Raw genomic sequence first — 16,949 nt, forward strand, 5'->3', positions numbered from 1 at the left:
AAGGCTTATTTCTAAATCCAAGACAAAGTTGTTTATAGGAATAATCATAAAAATGAAAGGTCATCAGTGTAGCTTTAAAGAAAATTGAATGCAATTCTAGAAAACCCTTTTCTGTTCCTAATGAGAATTTGTTAACATTAAAAGGTAATTGTTTGTTCCAGTTTGTCTTTCATAGTGTAGTACATTCATTTTTCCCCCTGAAAATACAGACAAACATTCCATTTGGATAAGGTAAAGAATTGTTTTGACTTTTCAAAATAAGTTTAATTAAGGCAGACATACTCCCCAAGCAAATTTCAGTTTCACAAGTGATATTTCCCAATAAGCAAACATTCTTCTAAGTAAATTTGAAGCAGCACTTTTGAGGAATAACTAATCCCAGATTTTTAGATACAAGATATTCTCAAAGTTAGTATACAGGAATATTTACTGTACTCATATTCTAAAGACAATAAACCAGTGTTGCATGTTGTTTCTTTGCATTAGTTTTGACTGTTTTCATCCTACTCTCCTCGTGATCTTTAATACAAACCCCACAATTACAGCACCAGAATTTATATCTATAACTAACAAATTCCTTTGGCATGTATCACTATCAAAAGTAAAGCCCTGTGGGAAGTGTTGCACTTCTCATCTGCAGCCTTCTTTACAACACAATATTACTGCTTACACTTGGACTTGCTTTGCTTCTTTATAACAGGGTTGTGGGGTCTTAATGAGGGCTCTGAATCATATTCAGTGAGCAAAACACCCTAGCCACATTTGGCTTTTTTTTTTTTTAAACCAAAGATAAAACCTCTCCCACAAGTCTGTCCCACTCTTCTACAGAGGCTACCTCCTCCACAACTGCCAGCAGATAGGAAAAAAAAAATCTATGCTTCTGCTGCTGTGCTTCAATCTGAAGTCCTAGCACTGCAGGACTTCAAGGTACAGAAGCTGAGGAAGAAGGTCTCATACTTCCTTCACTCAGCTGTGTGGCACACTGGCATACTTAGTTCACATGTGAGCACTGATTAAAACTCACCACATTCCTAAACAGATGTAAATGAGCAGATTACTGCTTGCCCAAGACAAGGGAAGATTCAGAAAAGATTAATATAAATAATTGCTCCCCAAGTCCTGCTTCAGCTCCAGCCCCTGTTCAACAACCATTACTTGAGAGGATCTGCTGCAGAAGGTGGCAGAGTGCTAACCCAGTCTTGCACACTTGCCACACAATGCTGATGTGCAGGGACACATACAAGAAAAAAGCAACTGGTCTTGAACAGCCTATTATACAGCTGCACTACTAATACCTGAATCCAAAAAATCCTCTCTCTGTAGGGTGATATTAGCACAAGGAGCCCAGCAAGCCTGTGGGCAGAGATAAATGCTGGAGTACAGCTAGGATGTCACCTGAGGACACAAGCTGGGAGACAGACATGCAGGAAAAATTCAGACAGTATTTACTGCAGAATTAAATAAGCTGTCCTAAAACTATTTCAGTGTCCCTAAAAGCACATTGACTACCACACTTGCTCAGATAAACATGGGGGCTCACTTAAAAACACATCAGTTCACTGCTGGAAATAACAGGAAAAATGTCCTTAGTGTTGTTCCTTAAATATTTTTAAGGGCAGTTTACAGAAGGGAGGGAACTCCCTCAACACCTCACTCTGCCTAATATTCTTCCCCTTTGCTAAATAAAAGTCTTCTGGAAGCCACAACAGCTCCTGTAACTTTAAACCTGGGCTGAGATCATACTTTTACTACTGACCAAACAGAGTGCAGAGGGCGGGCCTGGCTCTTCTTTGAGGACCACCTAAGGCATGCTCCCACCCCTTGGCTAAAGGAAATAATGCTGACTCCACTCCGTTTTCTTTAGCTGTACAGTTATCTGTGGAAACCTTCCCCCTTCAGCCTGCAGCAGTTAAAGGAATATTTGGAATACCAAAGTATTTGTCACAGGGATTTCTTTTTCTGATCTCAATTCTCCGCTGCCTCTCAAAGAAATTAATCAGAATTTGAACCCATCTCATCTCAGGATTGGGAAGCTGTTCTTCAAGAAGATCAAAGATGTTTGTTAAAGTTCAACTCTTCATCTTCGTTCTAGGGAGCATGCCTTTCATAGCACTTGCTGAAGAAGGTAAGAACTTTGGTTGAAGTTATTTCCAGTCACTTCCTGTAATTTAACAGTTTGTTTGCTTACTAACAGGCAATGTAGTTGCTCTGTCCTCTTTAAAAAACTTTCTTCTGAGTTCTTAAGCTATTAATAAGCACTTATAATCAGGAAAGAAACAAAAAATTCAGATGGGCTGAGTTACACTCCATTAGAAAAGACTTTTCTGTGTGTCTGTGTAAGGGAAGAACAGTCCAAGCAGGGAAGGAATTACATCAACAGCCCTTGGAAATGTCTTCATTTTCACTGCAATAGATGCACAGGAGACTGCAAGCAATCATTTAGTTGTAACTGGCATTTAAGTGGTGAAACTCTCCATGAAACTAACTTTTAAATCTTACCATTCAATAATTTAGCTCTTGTAATTACAGTCATTACAACAGCTTAGAATTTGAGCCCTATTTTTTGCTAATACTAACTTAGCCTAAGCAACGTATGCAAGTGAGGGAAACTAATACAGGAAGAACTATTACCTAAAACTAATTTAGAAAGCATTATGTATCTATTCAGAAAAGTGCATTTATCAATCTATTTCTTTTGACTTTTATAAGAAAAATACGAGATATCCTTTTAGGTAAAACAGATGTTTAAAATCTTTTTACCACCAAAGAAGACTGATTTATCAACAGTGAATCTGAATTACCCTGAGCAGTACTCGATTTCAGGGATATTATGCCCAAATTCAGACTTTCTGTGTAGTATTTGACTCAATGAATGAATTGGCCACCAGGCAAAGTGCCTGACGTATGATGGATGCACAAAGTACATCTGCAGTGGTGAAATGCAGCTACTCTTGCTACAGAACATGCTGCAAGTACCAATGCTCTGAAGACAACCTGAAATTCAACCCTCTGGTCTTCCAAAGCATCAATCTATTTGCCTGACTTGAATCTGGGGACCCTGACTGAACCATATGGCCCGATTTTTTGCCTGGTGACAATCAGTATGATTCTCAAACTATATTACCTAAAAAGGTTGGGCCAGGTGATCCTTGAGGACCCTTCCAACCTGGCATTCTATGATTCTGCTGCAAATAATGGAGCTATATCAAGATACTGTATGTGTGGATGTTGAAACTTCTAGTGGGAATTCCTGAGACAGGTTGGAATTATACTTCAAAATTTTGTAGAATATCCAAAATCAACAGATACTAGGCAACTCCCAAATACTGCTTTCCAGGCTCTGATAAGCACTTACAGTTTACCCAGCTAATTTACCCTTAAAAAGCATCAATATTTAAAGTACTAAACTTTAAAGCCATTAAAAGTTAGGAAAAAACCACCACAGTTTTATAGAAATACCTTAAGCAGTTTCTAAGATACTAGAATCACAGGAAAATAAAGGGTCTTTCATCTTAAGGCTTTGGGGGGAAATCTGTCAACTCACAAGGAGCCCTGCAACAATCAGGTTGAAACCCTATTAGCCAGAAAAATGCTGAAATATTTCCTGCTTGCAAGACTCTACCTCTGTTTTATTATCAGTATAGTCTGCTCTGAACTCCACCATTGGATCCAGAGCATGTTTTACAGTATTTAAGGCTGTTCAGGTTTTAAGACTTTCTTCACATGCAGTCATTTAGGATGACTTCCAAAGGATATGCCAGGAAAATAGACTCCAGATACAAAATGAGCAGATCCTGAATATTTAGCATGTGTATCACTGCTGCTTACTGATTCCATCAGCAATTAGAAGTTAGAAGAGACTTAAAAAGACAGTGCCACCTTCAGCAGTCCGTGACTGCCCTGACAGTGAAGATGGAAAATTAACTAATTCACTTCACTCTTCTGTAAGCTTCCACATAAAATTAATGGCAGAAATTAACAAAAATACAGGAAGAAAACCTAGTGACAGATCTTACATCACTGTCTACTTAAAGCACATTCACACATGCTCTGTGTTATCCATTCATGATTTAAATCCTGACTGAAACAGCCAAGTATGTCTTTCTTACAGCCAAGGACAGTCCTGAGCATTATACTATATGAACTCTTAGACTAAAGCATTTCCTATTGCATGATTAGCAGATTTTTTGCCTTTTGTGATCCTGTTCAGCCTATAAAAACTCAGTCAAATCTTCAGGATCAGACCAAATGAGTTGAAATGGAAGTTGATTTATATTTTTTCTGGGCACAACAATAAACAGTTAAAGCACAAGCATTCAAATGCGTGGTTTACAGAGGAAACAATTTAATTTGAAACCTTTCCCATGGTGCAAACGTCATTGCAAAGATGGAGATTACTCTTTGGGCTGTCACATAACATGAACAAAAATGAACATGATTATTAAACAAGTTATCACATGTCACTTAAGCTGTGTCAACTGTTCACGTTCTTGATCTTACCCAGAGGCAAATACTAGATTATAACTCCTTATGAAAGTCTCAAAATTAAACAGGTTTATGCTAGGTCATGTTACTTCACATTTGTTTTGGACTGAAAGTAAACACATGGTGTCAATTTAGGTGAAGTGTTGATATGTTATGAAAGGAAAGTGAAGTTTACTGCCTACCACAAAAGACTACAAAGTTTTCTATATTTTTCAAAATAATAAAACCAGAATTGACAAAATTACAATAAAAGATATTTAAGTATCTTGATTTGCACAAACTCTCTTGCAGTTCAGTGGCAAAACAAACCAAAGTCAGGCAGCTCTAAACTATTCTGAAAAAATCAAGTTCTATAGCTGCTGTTAGTAAAGAAAATAAGCAGTCACATGTGACTCCAAAAGGGAGCCAATTTTTTGCAAATAAACAGGATAATCTTTTAATCTGTGTCTGGCTGCCATCATCTTTGCCCAGCTGTCCAGACTGTCCCAATCTCACTGAATGACTTGACCATCAAAAAACAAATTTTGCTTTCTCTTCATAGGGAAAGCAGAGGCTTGCCCATCTGTATTGCAAAAGTTAGGTTTTAACCTATGTAGCTTTACAAGCAAAGGAAATAATGATATTCAAAAGCTCACAAGTGAACCTTTCATCAACTCAGGGTGCACAGTGAAAACAAACTAGAGATGCCAGATTTTCAGCTGCTGTAATTCAAGGGCTTCCACAGAACCCATGCATTTACCCCAGATTTAGTATTTCTAAATAATCTACAAAAATGAGCAGCTGAGAACCTAGAGATATCAAAGAGCATTTTAATAGATAATAAAGAATAGTACAGATGCATGCAGGCTGCTGGGCTCTGATAGAAGCATGCAGTGGTTCCTCCTCATGTCATTTGAGGCAAGCCACACATACATGTGTGCCACAGAAATAACTGTTTGCCCAGCTCTAGCAAACGGTTTCTCTCAGTCGCATGTTTGTTTTGTTGGTTTGTTTGCTTTTTGTCTGGATGCAGCCAGGGATTACAGGCTGCCAGGTCCATTCACTGCATCCCAGATCCATGCTGCAAACAGGCAGCCTCTCCAGGGGCCTCCTCTGATTCCTTTGTGCACACACACACACCATAGCCTCCCTCCATTTGAAATAATGCTGCAGCAAAGCTCACATTGCTGTGTGGTGCACAGCTGCCTACACAGCATTTCAGACAAAGATACAGAACTGGGAGTATAGGTATTTTGGGATGTTCTAAAGAGAAGCAAATAAGATAAATAAAACAAACTTACTTCTGATTTCCAACACGCCATCTCAGAAGCCTGGCCAAAGACTCTCAGAGGAGACAAACTGATGCTGTGCACATTCTCATGTTGCTTTATGACTTCCTCATGTTTTTCCATCTTTGTATTTGTTGATCACAAACACTACAACATCCAGTATAAACTGCATCAGAATAACCCCTTGTGAGTGCACAATTCCACTGTGTACAGCATTTCAGGCAAACACATACTTAATCCCTCCTAAGAGACCATGAACTGCTGCTAAATCTGTAAAGGGGACACACTCAATTCCAAATGCATGTTAACATTTTTATGGGCATGAAACCCATCCAAACATTAGCTAGTATGTTATTAGTTAGTATGAAGGTCACACTAAACATTTGAATGGATCTGGTTTGCTGGGTGGCAATATAAAGCAGCAAGCCAAAAATCACTGTGAACAAAATTAAACAGAATTAAAGCCTAACCAGTTTCCAGTGACAGTGTTAGCAAGATTTCAAAGATATTAGTTCAGAAATGAACACACAAACCATTCCCCTGGCAGATACAAGGGGTTAGTAACCTTCATCAAGGCAGCTGTGAAAGGGCACATTACTACAGCTGCCAAGTTTTGGGAAGGAAGTGATTCAGGGAAAAGATTAGTTTATTACTGTATTAGAGGTCATTTCTTAATTCTTTTTGTCTGCGTTCACATATCCCGTCTGTACACAGATCGTCTTTCTGCTGCACATCCCAGAAAACTTGCTGATCCATTGGATGAAATCTTGTATTTTTCTCCTGTCTTAGCTCCAACACTCATTCCTTGTCAGCCATGGAGTGATAAGCACAGTACTGTATTGCTGCAGTTTTAGGTGCCACTTACAGAATGATGGAAAAGACTTACACCTTCACAGTTCCAGTAAAGCAGTTACTGCTCAGGGCAGACAAAGAAATTCCTGGACAGACTGAAACAGTTGCCATAGGGTCATGGGGCTGCAAATATAAGTGGTTTTATCCCACATTTATGGGACAGCAACTCTGAGGACAGTGTATTTACCAGACAAGAAATCGGATATTGAAACAGCAAATTTAAAATATAAACCTTAGAAGACTCATCTCTAGTTCTGCAAGGAATATTTTAAAGGAATATCCTGTAATGGAGTTTAATACTTCCTTCTTAATACCCACAGCTCTGTGGACAGTTTTATTATGCAGAAGAGAAAGCTTAATAAAGTTACCACCTTTTCCTCTTGTGGCTTTGTTTCATAACTGTGGTTGTGGGTCATACACAGAAAAATAACTGCTCTTCAAGGCCCAGCTATATATCTGCCTAGTGAGAATATATTTTGTTTTGCTTTTCTGTGGGTATCCTATGTAAGGGCAGTGCAGAACACCATAACATTCAGAAGACATGTGATTTACTTCAGAAGCAGCCAAGTGATTCTCTGCCACTTGGCACTGCAGATTTAAATACTGGCTTTGTTTCTTCAGCTTAGCCAGCCACAGCAAGAGAAACCATCTGTAGTAGGGTGTGGTGACCAAAGGAAATGTTTCTGACAATCCAGTGAAACATTCTCATGGTGAGCTCCATGGAATACCTGCACAAAGTCAGTCATGCTCTAAATAAGGCTGAGCTAAATCTTTCCTTGTGCATCATCATTTTTCAACTGGCAGATACTTTCCAAAGTTCATGGTATTTTGTCATCCAGCCTCCTCCATTACATAAAACAAAGCTGTCAGGCTTTGTCTAAAAAAACTGCAGTGAGCACTTCAGGATTTAGACAGACAGAACATACTTCCTCCTGATCAACAAAGTCTAGACACAAACATGTGCCAGGGTATTTCTTTGTTATGGCATGATACATCACTCCAACTTCAATAAAGAATTAACAAATAGCAATGCTGTCGCCCCACACAGGCTAAGGATGCTGCAGATGTCATGGATTTTGCAGGAGCCACAGGTACCCATGAGAATCAGTTCTCATTAGGAAACTTCCTTGCCTTTCTAAAATCTTGAAAAATTTACCTGCCCAAGGGTTCAAAACCCAGAATCTACATTATATTCTTCAAAACCTCAAATTTTCAAAGCCTGTAAGACTGTGTAGCCTGGATTTCGCAGCGTCGAACCATTTCACTTCAAAAAAGACTACACCTATATGCTCCTTCCAAATACCCAAAAATGCTTAGGCAATTATACAAAAATAATGTAAAACTGCTTTCAGAGAAAAATAACTTCATAAGGTACATTTTGGACCGGTGGCACCCATCTCATTGAGGATGAAGCCAAATAATTGTATTTGAAATTGTAGACAAAATTATATTTGAAAACTACAGAGCTGCTGCTGAAATATGATAGGCAAATACCTTATCAAGTTACAATTTTTGGTGAAGCTTCTACCACCAGGAATAAAAGTTTTCACTGAACTACAACTGAACAAGATTCTAGTAACACGATACTGGCTTTAGGACTCACTTTGCTCACAATTAAATTAAGGTTTGTGAGTGAAGAATGCTTCCTCAGAAAGGGAATTCCTGAAACAGGACATGAATGCTGAGTAAAATATGGCCAAAACAGGATAACAGATATACAGTCCTTCACACAATACCACTGAGTTCAGGAAGCACATATTGAAAACAGTCAACTCTAGATAGGTAGCTCAGTAATATCTCACAGAAGAGTGATGTCTCCCAAGTGACCAGTCCCACTCAATTCTGTCCCTTGCTTTCCTAGAGAAGCATTTCACAAAGCACCCATCTAGCACAGCTCGATAGGATAAAACATGATTTTGATAAGATACAGATAAAAATAAACTTGCATTTTAAGATAAAATCTTTTGGTTCACAGTTTTCCTGATAGTTAACTTTTTAGCTGTTATAACTAACTTGAAGCTGCTTTTTTTTTTTTTTTAAATAGGAGTAGAGGGACAATGGGCAATAAAGATTATTTCAGCTCTCACTAAAGGGACCTACTGGTCTCTTATCAGAGATGGAAACTCATTCTATCTCGAGGGCTTCCTGTTTCAAGGACTAAGTTAAAATACAAGCTTACAACTGCTTTTGCTCACTAGTGTCTGGGCTTATTCGGACTGCTGGGAAAGAAACAAGACCCAACAGCGTTTTTCATCTTCTAAAGTATCTTTGTGGGGTTTGGAGATACCTGAAAGAAATGCTAATGAACAACAGTTTTACAACTCACTCTCCTTTCCAACACAACCACTGTGCTTTGAAAGCAACCTTAAGAGGTTTTTCTAGTAAACTGTCACTCCGTGCATAACAATGAGTAGTGAGCTCATCTTCCCCTAAGTGGGTCATGGGATGCTTAACCATGGGATGTTTTCACAGCAGTATTCAACTTTTAAAGACATCACATTTTCTCCTGGTGTGCGAAGTTGCAGCCTGATAGCAGCTGGGGACTTTGAACTTGAAACACACCCAGCTGGAACTTGGGCAGAAAGAGATGCAATCATTAATTCACATCTGCAGCAATGTATAGATGCAAACAGAAGAGGCCACAGTACTAGCTGGAGACAATCACAGCACTGAGAGGCACTGCTTTTATTTACAACCTCCTCTAAGATAATATTTAGAACATACGCAGAAGCACTGCTTAACCCGATGGCTCATGCTCCATTTGGCCCAGATCAGATGAAATCAACAGATGACTAAAGCACACACACCCTTACATTAATTTACATTCTCTTTGATGTCAGTGGTACATAAGCCCTGTACTGGGTATAGGGAAAGACTGAGTCCAATAGTTACTCTCAATTTAATTTTTAAACTTTATTATGACTCTGACAGATTTGTCTAGTATCAAATATTCCTTCCCACAAAAGCAATGCACTCATAGCAAGTCACCTCCCAGTCTTCCTTTTGGCAATAGTTCAGTAGTGCCTGTTTAACTACCTCTCAGCTCAGTGACTGTCCAGAAAAACTACACTGGAAACACAGTCCAGGGTCTATTCTCCAGCAAATACAGAACCTCAGCTTGAATGCACTATTATGCAGATTGGACAGGGCTAGGACAAGATCTTCACATTGACAGAAATCAGTTCAACCTGTGAGCTTTAGGAGCTAATAGCAGAGCTATCCAGGTTCCCTTTACAGTTAAGGAAAGGCAGCACTACCAAAGATGACCCAAATCTCAGGTGAGCCAAATTACCTTCTAGAACTGTTTATCATTCTCTAAAGACTATAAAAAGATAAGGGCAAGCAGACACCTTATTTAAGCACCTTTATTAAGAACCTAAAATTAGGCAAGATGAATCTGGGCCACCTCCTTTTGCCAGTCACTGTACACAGAGGGCAAATGCACCAAAATAGATTTTCTACATGTTGCTTGTTGCCAAGAATCTGCAATATCTTAATCACACAAAGAGAAATTTCATGTTTCTTTGTGGCTTTCACTCATTCTCTACACCTTTGTTCTGTGACACTCGTTCCTTTCCTGCCTTCACTATCAGATAATTCTTCAGGGCTGAAAGCTACTGCCATGCCAAGAGCTTCTCTGAATAAGCTGCTTGTTGTTAACATACAAAACTCATTTCACTTTCTACTTGGGGTTTTTTCCTCTGGTAATTGATTTTCTCCTTCTGTGCAAATTTTGCAACTAGTGAATAAAGGACTTTTTTCAGTTCCAACTGAGGTTTCAAGGTAAACTGATCCATACACAATCCCTGTTGTTGAGCTTTACTGCTATTTCTTTCTTTACACTCAACATTAACTGGCATAATCCCAATATTGTACTTGAAAGACATTGCTTCATAAGCAAAAAAAAGTATTATAAAGTAGTGCCATATCTTAAAATGCCCTGATATTTAGAAGGTGGCTCAATCACACACTTAAAAGTCAAGCCCCCTTTATTTTATAGCAGCAGAAAATTTTTGAGGCTGCTCACCTGGGTTATTTCAATCTAAAATTACCAAAAAGATTATTTTTACCACCTAACTTAGAAATATTATTTACCCTGCCCTGTTCTAGTCTTTCCATGGACTATAATGTGATTTTGGGGAGACTGGCTGTCTTAACTAGCCACTATGTTAGGCCCACAACCTACCAAATTACAGGGATATCAAACTACATTGCAAAGGAGAGAAGGATTAGGTACCCTCTGTTCATAGTTAATATATTAGCAGCTGACAGTTGTTACCTGACATACATCAGAGGCAAATGATGTGTGAGCAGACAGAGCTTTCTCCAACCCCCCTTAAAACCCCTGCTTTTTGAAGACACTGAGCACTGCTATAACTCACATCACCTTCAGCTATCATTGCAATATTTCCTAGCAATAACTCAGTATTATGCTGAAAAAAAAAAATATTAACTGGATTTGAAAATGCTTGGACTAACATTTGTTATGTTTACTGAAATAAATAGAAGATAGATGCAAAATTTAAATCCAGAAAATTTCTGAAGTTTCTGCTCAGGACAATGTCTATTATTAGCTCTTTATTTAAATGCTGGTATCTAGAATTTGCAGAACTCTTATGCCCCAGGCAATAACATAATGAGCAGCCTCACCTACCTTTATAATCATGGTGAATTAGAAACTCCCAAGAGAAATCACTCCACATTAACATCACACTGTGTATGGTCATAGTTTTATGAATCAGCATAGTAAAATTATACCTATGTTTTCAAAATTGTATTGATACTGCCAGTTAGCTTCACATATCCATACCTTTCATGTCCTACCTTGTTCCATCTCGTTTTTCCTACTGATGATGTTTGATCATATTTTAAAGAAAAATCATTTTGGGCCACAATTTAAATGTCTGTTATACCAAAGAACACAGATGACTTATATAGATCTATAAACAAAAAGGGAGACCTGACAGCGTTACCTGAAAAAAATGAAATTATGGAAAGTAAAGTTTGCAACTTCAAAGTAATCTCTGAATAGATTTATGTAGGAATATTTTCTAAACTATACCTTAATGATAATTCTAAACATAAAGGTTGAAGCTGGGACTGAACTGAAAGATGGGGAAAGCTTTTGCTATTTTAGAAAGCAGAAGATGCTTGAATTAATTTATTCAAATACATAAGCTGATGTTAAACTTGAAATTTAGAGTAGCTGCATCCACCGAGAGCAGGGTGGGCACAATCTCTTCTTTGACAAAGCACTTAGTAACTAAGGTTTCAAGGTTGTGCTAGGGTTAAGTGATATGTGCTTAAGCTCTTTGTCCTGCAACCTTGTACAAGAGAATAGCAGAATTCAAAGTTAGCCCAAAAACTTTAGCAAAGGTAAGCATGCAAGGGAAGGGAGATTTAAAACTACATAGATCTCATGTTTAATAATATTTAGATATCAAAGTAGCCAGGACATGTGACTACTGAGTAAAATCCTAATTAATTTTCTAAAATTTTATTCAGCAAGCTCAGTTCTAGAAGGAGAAGAAAGTGCAACAATTGATTTCAGAGAAAAAAATTACACAGAATTTGAGGAATTACCAACTCTGGTGAGTAACATTTTAAGTAAAGGTTCCTTCAGGTTACCCTGATTTCATATTCCTAGTATTTTCTCTGGTTTACTCTAAATGATCATCAAAAAATGATAAAGAATAAACTTGAATTCTAAATATAAAACCAATCTAATGACAATGCTTTTGGTATCCAAGCAATCAGGTTGAAGGTGACAAAGTTGAGAACTTTGAGTTTTTCTGTGCTACAAAAAGCATTCAGAACCTGCTTGTTCATTGCCATTAGCCTCCTAAGTCAGTCTCTCTCCATTAGCTTCAATGAAACCAAATCAACAGGGTAATGTAAAAAATGAAGAAAGCAGGTGTGCAATATTCTGCAGTCCCCTCTACACCTTTTGTAGTCCTACTAAGAGGTCATCCAAGCCTCTAGCTGGGAAGACAAATCAGCTTGCTTTGGGTTTTTTTGGGCATTGGACACAAGTCAAAGATGACAGGTGACAGCTAAAAAAGCATCCACAGGGCACCTGACAGACCAAGAAATTTAAATGCTTATTTTCTACACAGACTGAATGTACTGAGGTTTTCTTTTCCCTCTTTTTTCCTCCTCAATTCTTGTAGTTGCCCACAAGACTACAAAATGTAACAAATCTCTTGCAGTTTGGACAACTGATGACCACAGAAAGTGCATTTGACCCACTCGATGTCAGTGATAATTCTACTGGTTATGAAGCTAACACAGAAAATGTTGATGGTAAAAAAATCTTTCACTTCTATTTTTATACCAAAGTTCTTCTGCCATCTATTGAAACAGTAACTGGAAAATTCAAATACCAAGTTTAAGGTGCTCTCAAAGGCAGCATTGCTGACTTCTGAAAGGGAAGAGTAAGATTTCTAAAATTACTCCTTAATAATCACTCAGCATCCTAGCCTCATAACAGATGTGTGCTGACAAAAGCCTTCTCTCAAGCTTTTCATGTGCTCACTTCCTATTGCAAGAACAAATTATTACACAGTCCTCAAACTTTTGTGATAAGAGTTGATAGAAGTTTTCCTTGGATGTAGCATTATAAATTGGGATCCTAAACTGTACAAAGCATTAAGTAATTATTCTCTTTCTGGCTTTACAGGTAGACTGAATGGAGAACCAGAGAAAACTGAAAAAGGTATTAAATATAATTGCTTATAAAGACAAGGGAAAACCTAACAGCCAGGTGACTCTCTTCTAGAAGCTACTAGCTATGCCCATGTTATTCTTAAATGAGAGGTTCAGGAGGAGCCATGACCTGCTCCCTGATTTGCCTCCTAAACCTACTTCAGAGTTCACAAGAGAAGGAAATTTTCCCTAGAGTGGGATGCAGCAGAACCCTGTCAGTTCTATCAGTAGTCTCTTATAAATGGCTTCCATGAGAAACATGCTAACATTCCCAGTTTCTTCTTTCAGGTGGTCTGGAAACAGTTGCACTGGTTGGAATAATTATTGGAATCATAGTTGCAGTTGGAATCCTTGTAGGAATAATCATCGCTGTTGTAAGGAAGATGTCAGGCAGGTACTCGTAAGTAAATTGCTAATCAGGCTTTTCCAACAATCATCCTCTGAGCAAGGTCACAGGAAGCACTTGGGAAATTGCTAATGCTTTGTTTTGACAAAATACCCTGTTCTCATATTATACAGTGCCTACTGCTTCAGCAAGAGCTGCCAGTGTGATGTGGGTGACCTTAAGCCCCCTGACATGCTTCAGAAAAAAAATGCCAAATATTTGCATGTTGTTATATCTATTAGGTGCCTGGGTCTTGGATTGGTCTATTGCACAAAGGCAAAATTCTCTACGAAGTATTACAGAACCACCTTCTGGAAGTGCGGGATAACATGTGAACAATTTCCCTGGACATTTGTGGCAGCTGTTTTGGTAACAACAAGATTCATTGATGCCATGCAAATCTAAAGTGCTTTACAAACTCCAAAGTTGTAGAAAGCCACACTACATTTAACAAATACTGTTCACCAAGTATGAGGAGAGAGCAAAGTAAACTAGGAGGGGAAATAAAGAGGTGACAGGAAACAAAAGGAGAGAGGGGGAAAAAAAAAATCACATAACACATTTTGGTAACTATAAACAACAATATATAGTCTGTGTTTTCTTTTACAGGCCCTGAAAATAGTTGAAACAAGCAACCATGCCATTCTACACCAGAAAATACCAGTGCTTCTTATTTTATAAAGACTAAAGACTACTCCTGTAACAGTGTGAGAAAATGATCCATGGAAAATAAGGTTAAAGAATTCCAGATCTATGGGGATGCCACACAGCCCTAAGGACTCCTTTCTCTTCTCCCTCCCTACTCCTACAGAGTATGCAACATCTCATAAAATTTTTACTAACCAAGAGTTTACTAGAAGAAAAGACTATACAGTAAGAAAAAAACAGAAGCAATGAGATTTACATCTGAAATGTGAGTTGCAGGTAATATATGCTAGCTTAATTTTTTAAATGCTACCATAGATTATTTTGCATTACATTTTATGCTTTTGTTTCAAAAACATATCAAAAAATCTTTAAAGGGGTTTTGGCTGGTTAAGTGCTTGTGGCATGTTTTATCTACCAAACGATGTATCAAAAAGGAAGAATTAGCTTCTGAGAGAAGCAGTTACTTACAATTTTAGAAAATACTAGATACTGGAAGCTCAAATCTTTCACTATTGAATACAGATTTTTCTGCTCTTGATACTTAATGTTATGTGGCTAAATATGGTAGGTCCAGCTGGAACTGACCTGCCAACTGAAAGCTTGCTCAGCTGACTATTGCACCAGGAATTTCCTGTCTTCCCTTCTTGCAGAGACATGCAGGGATTGAAATATACATCCTGAATTAAAGGGTGCTTGGAAAATACCCAGTTTTGATGGGTCACTTTAACCAGTTACTCAGCACACTTCACAGCTGACATGTAGAAGCTTTTAAATTAGCATATACCGTTTTTTATCCTCTATAACCATCTCATTTTCTACCTGTACAGTTGGCTTGTTGGATAACAAGTGCAACACTAAATGAGAATGTTAGAGGCATAAAGCATTTCTGGAATCTGTGGCTTTTCTGTGGCACATGTAGTGCAGCAGCACCTGAATGCTCAGAGCTAAGGCTTTGTATGTGAAGTGGCTGCAATGCATCAAGGTTTCTAAATGTTAAGGCACTTAAGTGTTTGGTGTGAAATGGTCAATAATTGCTAAACATGTCAACTTATCTAGATTTGCTTTTCTGTTTCTTTCATGTGCCATGAACTATCATATCAATCCAAGCTTTGGAAATAAAATTTATACTGTACATTGTCTTATTTTATTACCATTGTTCTATATTTTCTTTAAAACTTGTAAAATGCTTTAAGCTTCCATCAATTTTCTTCACTTATTTTGCTACTGGTCTTGTCAGTGCAGTGTCTACAGCCAACTCATTTGGCACTGATAAATGAAACTATCATCAGAACTAAACATGTGAGAAAAAATAATGTAGCAGTCTTAATGCAGTTCTTAGGCTCATGTAATGGGGCACTCAGTGATGGTCAACCAGTAAGCTTTATCTTCAGTGTTCTATGCTGAGAACTGCTGTGATTTCTAGATCTTGGGGTTTTTTTGTCCTATCTATAAAAAGAAACTAGTTTTCCAAAGGCTGAATTCAGACCTTTTGTCTGAATTAAAGCATATTTGGATACAAGGTTTGGTTTGCAGCTTGCTGCCAGTGAATATAATCGTCTGCAAATTGCTGAGTTTATATTCCCAGTAACACTTAACCTGGAACAGTCATTCTCTTCCTTACCAAAGGAAGATTCTCAACTACACTTTTCCCACAGAAGTGATTTCCCCTTGAATAACTATTCCCATCATATTACAAGCAGTACACATAGGTAGGCAATTTGTAATAACACTGAAATATACCTCGTGTTGAGAGTCTGCTCTGATAAAGCACATTCAAGGTTGTTAGATGTAGAGTGAAATTACATAGAGTATGTATGCACCAACACAAGGTGCAACTAACATTTGGATTTGCCACATCTTTGGATTTAAGTACCAATTCCATCTAGTGCAACTTCAGATACCAGAGCAAATGCATCCCAGAATTTGTCCACAGTCATACGATGGAATAATACTCATGTGTTACCTCCACCATAATCTCATTTGGTTTATTTCTGCTTGCACCCAAAAGCTGCATGAAACTAAAGGGAAAAAATGATTGATACCACTGTACAAAGTCATGCATGCATTTTATAAAAATGTATAAAAAGTTTAAACCTAGTGTCTATCAAGTCGGTTCTTTATGAATGCTAAGTTAGTGTCAGGCATTTTAAAGTACAAAACCCAAAGCCCAAAACTGGGCTTAAAGTAGGCTGTAGAGTTTTCACTGCCTTTATTACAGCCATGGGACCTCAATTTAACTCATTCTTGAAAGGCATCTTTGTTTAACTGAAGTGTCAGTACATTTTTTACCAATGACTCATTGCATTCTGCAGCATTACTCATATAACAGAGTCATGCAGTTTACCCAGTCAACTCTGGCAGTTCTGGTAGATTTGATCAGTTATCTTTCAAGAAAGCAAGTCTGCAGTCTCTTGAAGATGAGCACGAGGTCCTATCCCTGAAACAATTCACACACACCTTTATACCCTTCCCATTTCCTATTATCCAGTTCAGTTGAAGACATTTGTCTTGACTAGAAAGAGTTTAGCTTTTCAAACTGGCATCCTTAGCCCTGGCACTTTTGGGTTACAGTACTTAATGGGGCCAGATTCCTTCAGGCATTGTGT

At 38.0% G+C, this 16,949-nt stretch overlaps 1 protein-coding gene across 3 annotated transcripts; it reads left to right on the plus strand.

Moving 5' to 3' along the window:
* Nucleotides 1-1,854: 1,854 nt before the first annotated feature.
* On the plus strand, nt 1,855-15,475 carry PDPN (podoplanin). 3 transcript variants are annotated; one of them, XM_051637602.1, is made up of 6 exons: nt 1,855-2,125; nt 12,111-12,196; nt 12,776-12,908; nt 13,285-13,320; nt 13,599-13,710; nt 14,305-15,475. In XM_051637602.1, exons 1-6 carry the CDS (start codon nt 2,056-2,058, stop codon nt 14,309-14,311), a joined length of 444 nt encoding a protein of 147 aa, XP_051493562.1. In that variant the 5' UTR covers nt 1,855-2,055; the 3' UTR covers nt 14,312-15,475. The 3 variants fall into 3 exon arrangements, with proteins under 3 accessions (XP_051493562.1, XP_051493563.1, XP_051493564.1); XM_051637603.1 differs by having other exon boundaries at nt 13,599-13,704; XM_051637604.1 differs by having other exon boundaries at nt 12,815-12,908.
* Nucleotides 15,476-16,949: the final 1,474 nt, after the last annotated feature.

The sequence above is a fragment of the Apus apus genome, chromosome 20 (genome assembly GCF_020740795.1).
Source record: "Apus apus isolate bApuApu2 chromosome 20, bApuApu2.pri.cur, whole genome shotgun sequence".
Taxonomy (NCBI): Eukaryota; Metazoa; Chordata; class Aves; order Apodiformes; family Apodidae; genus Apus; species Apus apus.

Bases quoted from the DNA above. Each gene is read 5' to 3' on its own strand.
- PDPN (XM_051637602.1), top strand. From the start codon at position 2,056: ATGTTTGTTAAAGTTCAACTCTTCATCTTCGTTCTAGGGAGCATGCCT. The intron at 12,197-12,775 runs GTGAGTAACATT...CAATTCTTGTAG, and splicing joins TTGAGGAATTACCAACTCTG to TTGCCCACAAGACTACAAAA. The intron at 13,321-13,598 runs GTATTAAATATA...TTCTTCTTTCAG, and splicing joins ACCAGAGAAAACTGAAAAAG to GTGGTCTGGAAACAGTTGCA.